The sequence below is a fragment of the Crocuta crocuta genome, unplaced genomic scaffold, assembly GCF_008692635.1.
Source record: "Crocuta crocuta isolate KB4526 unplaced genomic scaffold, BGI_CrCroc_1.0 scaffold940, whole genome shotgun sequence".
Classification (NCBI taxonomy): domain Eukaryota; kingdom Metazoa; phylum Chordata; class Mammalia; order Carnivora; family Hyaenidae; genus Crocuta; species Crocuta crocuta.
In genome coordinates this window covers 126,123-130,444 of record NW_027532184.1, presented here as the reverse complement: position 1 = coordinate 130,444, position 4,322 = coordinate 126,123, and the positions used below count along the sequence as shown (strand labels likewise).

The following is a 4,322-nucleotide window of genomic DNA, read 5'->3' as shown; positions in this document are numbered from 1 at the left end:
TGTTATATCTTAAAAGTAACAGCATCTAGGGGCACCTGAGTGGCTCAGTCGGTGAAGCGTCTGACTTGATTTCGGCTCAGGTAATGATCTCATGGGTTCGTGAGTTCGAGCCCCATGTCAGACTCTGTGCAGACACTGAGGAGCCTGTTTGGGATTCTCNGAACCGCGAGATCGTGACCTAAGCGAAAGTCGGACGCTTAACCGACTAAGCCACCCAGGCGCCCCATAATGGTATATTTTTTTAGGACTGCTCAGAATTATAGTAGGACTACCATTCTTTAACATACTTTTTTCCCAAAAAGTAGTACTTACACCTGATTGTTTTAAAAGCAAACAATACCAAAGACGGAAAAGTACAGTAGTCTAGTCCTAAGCATGTTTCCCTCCCATGGCGTCCAACTTTTCTCTCCTGCAGCTCCTCTGTCCATTTTATTTTTTTTTCACATAACGGTCACATTATGTTGTTTCAAAGTTTTTTCCACATCATCTCTTGTTAGTTTATGCTATATGGATTCATAGAGGTCTACCTGATATTTTAAACCATTGCAGAATATTCCATTGTATGGATGTAACATAACGTATTTAATCAGTTCTCTTTGGAAGGACTATTACCTGTTTTCTAATCTTGCCACTCTTAGGAGTGCTGCAGTGACTATCCTTGTAAATATCTTGGTACATGGGTGCAGGAGTGTAAGTAGGTGGTGGGCTCCTTGAGTTAAAATCACCAGGTCGATGGGTATTTGTAGTTTCAATTTTGATAGCTCTGATGCCTGTTTCCCTCTAAAGAGATGGTGCTCCGCCAGTCAGANTAGCATTCTGTTCTAAAATTCCTTTCTTCTAGGACCCTTTCAAGTACAGCTACCCACCACTAGTAGATGATGACTTCCAGACACCGCTGTGTGAAAATGGGCCTATTGCCAGTGAAGATGAAGCTTCAAGTAAAGAAGATCTAGAAAGTGATGGCAAAGAAACTTTGGAAACGATTTCCAGTGAAGAACAAACGGCTCTTCTAAGAAAGGTAGTTGTAACAATAAAATGAATTTGAGTCAGAATCTGTAGCCTGTCTGCAGTTCTGCAACTAGCTAGCTATGTGATTTTGGGTAATTCATTTAACTTCCTGTCCTTTCACATTTTGTATGTGAAAAGAAAGAGGAAGGAGGTCACTGGCTAACCAGTAATGTCACTATGGTGTGTGACAAGGCTGATTTCATGCATTTGTATAAAAATTGGCAAAATGCACTTTGAAGGAATTGTGTTTTCAAAAATACTTTTTATCAGAGATAAAGTAAAAATAGTTTAAAACCTTTTCCCTAGTTCCTCTATTTCAGTTTTGGAAAGAGCACTTAGCTATCTTTTTATGAGTCATGGGGGGCTTGATAGAAGGATAAATATGTTATCATTTATAACAAATTTAAAGACCCTATGGGAAAGTCAATGTTATATATTCTGTAGTGACTTAGTTGTAGTAGGCACTGAAATCTATGTTAATAGTCATGTTAATATATGTTAAATGTAATTTAGGTGTAATAAACTTATGTTAAAGATTATAAAGATTTGGATCACTATAATGTTTACTTTTTCACCTAATGAACTGCCCGGCTGTCAGTATGAAACTAAATTTATCTTTTTTTCTTCATTCTTTTTTTTTGGGTCTTTAGATTAACGTAACCGAACATACTTCCAAAGCAGAGGAAAATGAAAAGGTTGATTCCAAAATGAAAGCTTTCAAAAAACCATTGAGTGTGTTTAAAGGGCCCTTACTACACATCAGGTAATAATAGTTGAAGATTTTATTAGCTATGCTTTTTTTAATAATCTATCTTGATCATCTTGAGGGAAAATGTATTTCCACAGTTTGAAAAACAGTATAGAAGTTTTCTAATTAAAGGTTATCCAAAGACTCACCTTGGTGTCCAGACACAGTAGACATTTTTAGCCACCTTTTTGTTATTCCATTAAGTGTATTTAAAGGGCCCTTATTTCCCATCAATTAATAAAAGTGAATATTCGTATATGAACAGTTAATCTGAAGGACATATATTTTTCTCATTTTACTGATAGTGTTTGACTTGGACAACTTTGAGAGTGCTAGAGATGACAGAGAACTAAGCACTTATCAGTTTGACCTTCTAAAAGCTAAAGTTGGACTAGAAAAATAGATTTTTTTTTAATTTTTTTATTTTTTTACCAAAGNAGCCCAAGTTCAGCACATCGCTATTTTTGTTTCTGGGTTACTCAGTCTGAGATTCAGAATTGTTCTTAATGATCATTACGTAAAGATTTTCTCACTAATAATGCTTTTAGTTGATAAATTTATATGGCCTTATGTTAATTATTGCTATGCCAACTTTAGTGATGACCTAATGTATCATTTTCTGTCCTGTAGTTGAAATCTTTCTGTATAACTCTTTTAGGTATGACTCTTATGACCAATAGAACCAGACTTTTATAAAAATCTGATATTCTAATTGAGAAGACTGGTTTGTTTACATATAGTGGGATTACTGTTATATTGGGATTTATCTCTACCATCTGTGTGTGTGTGTGCGCTTATGGGGGGGGGTGGAGGAGATCCCACATGCATATTCTGCTGGTCATGGTTTTTCTTTGCCACGCCCCCTCTGTGGAGTATGTTTCTCCTCTTTCCCTATAATGGTTTAGAAGTTTCACACTTTTCATTGGAGGCTTGTGGACACCCTAGATCTTGGCTCATGAACGTCGAGGATTGGCTAGGAGAGCTGGTTTGGGCCAGGGTAGGGCAGGGCAGCCTCCACCCCCAGGAAAGTCCCAGCACCTGCCACCCACAGGCACAGGCACCCAAACAGCGGCTGTCTCCCAGAAGTCTCATGGTTTTTGTGCTGCTTACTAAGAGTACTTCTGAGATTCATAACCTTCTTTGTCTTTTCTGCGTTACATCAGATGGGCTCTCAAAGTAAGGCAGCAGCCGTGCTAATTTGTCTTGTCAAAAGCTGGGCAAAGCCCTCCTAGGAGAGCGCGTCCTTAAAAATATGTGTTCTCCAAATCTCTGATATACACACATTCCTGATATAAAATGAATGTACTTACGTATATGGTCAAGGACAGTCTGAACAATTCACCTTTTTATCTAAAACAAAAACCCTGTTCTGCCCACTGTTTGGAGGCACCTGAATACAAGTTGACTCCTGTAATTAAACTACACAATTGGGGCACCCGGGTGGCTCAGTCCAACTTCTGCTCAGGTCACGATCTCACGGCTTATGAGTTTGAGTCCCACTTGGGGTGCTCTGCTGACAGCTTGGAGCCTGCTTTGGATTCTGTCTTCCTCTCCTCTCTCTCTGCCCCTCCCCCACTCGTGCTCTGTCTCTCTCAAAAATAAACATTAAAAGAATAAAAACTATACAAACGTGGCTTCAGTCTTTTAGTTTTTTCAGTTCATGAGCTCCACAGTGTCAAGTAATAGTAAAATTTGTATTTTGAGGCTCACTGATATTACTGTTTGACAAATATTTCCCACCCCAAATTTTATTTGTGTTTTTTTGTATTCTATATTACTTAGAAAAAGCCTTTATATAGTAAGGTCTCTGTTACTTCAAGAGATCTCTAATGATCGTTCATTTTAAGTTAGGCTTTTCTTTGTTGGTGTATAAAATTATGCCCCATTCTAATCTGTTTGTCATTAAAGTTGAAGCGGCAGTTTTTTCTGTTTTGATTATCTATAACCTTCCAAAGAGTTTAAATGCAGCTTTAGATGGTGCTGATTCAGAATCATCTTATTCTTTTCTTCTGTCCTTTTCTATTTAGCTTTTGATCTTGGGGAAACCAACCATAGGACTTTTAAACAGCATGCAATGAATTAGTAAGATTAAAACACAAACTATATTAGGTAATTGTTTTCTAATCTTTTCTTTTTTGATGAAATCTCTTTACATAAATGAGCACAAAATATCAAATATTTTTCTTTCAGCTAATCATTAGATTGCCATTTATTCTGAATACTACAAATGCCTTATGTTTTTGTCACCACCTAGCCCAGCAGAAGAACTATATTTTGGAAGTACAGAATCTGGAGAGAAGAAGACTTTAATAGTGTTGACAAATGTAACTAAAAACATTGTGGCGTTTAAGGTAAGTACCTGAAAGATCTAATAGATTATATGTGGAAATCTGATATGGGAAGTGATTTCAGACATTTTAATTGAAAGATTGAGGATTTGCAACTTGCACAGTATTTTTATTTATGATTTCTTTATGCATGTTACACTGCCTTCTAGTTTTAACCACATGGCATAGCTTATCTAAAACCTTCCCTGGGATCTGTATCTCCATCTTTAATGAGCAGA

The 4,322-nt window shown here is 37.1% G+C and overlaps 1 protein-coding gene across 1 annotated transcript in view; it reads left to right on the top strand.

Moving 5' to 3' along the window:
- MOSPD2 (motile sperm domain containing 2) overlaps positions 1-4,322 on the top strand; it is a 57,266-nt gene that overhangs the window by 40,203 nt on the left and 12,741 nt on the right. Inside the window, exons 9-11 of the mRNA XM_077777520.1 lie at positions 842-1,018; positions 1,659-1,771; positions 4,011-4,107. Coding sequence (XP_077633646.1) covers positions 842-1,018; positions 1,659-1,771; positions 4,011-4,107 — 387 coding nt within the window. The remainder of the gene's footprint in view (positions 1-841; positions 1,019-1,658; positions 1,772-4,010; positions 4,108-4,322) is intronic.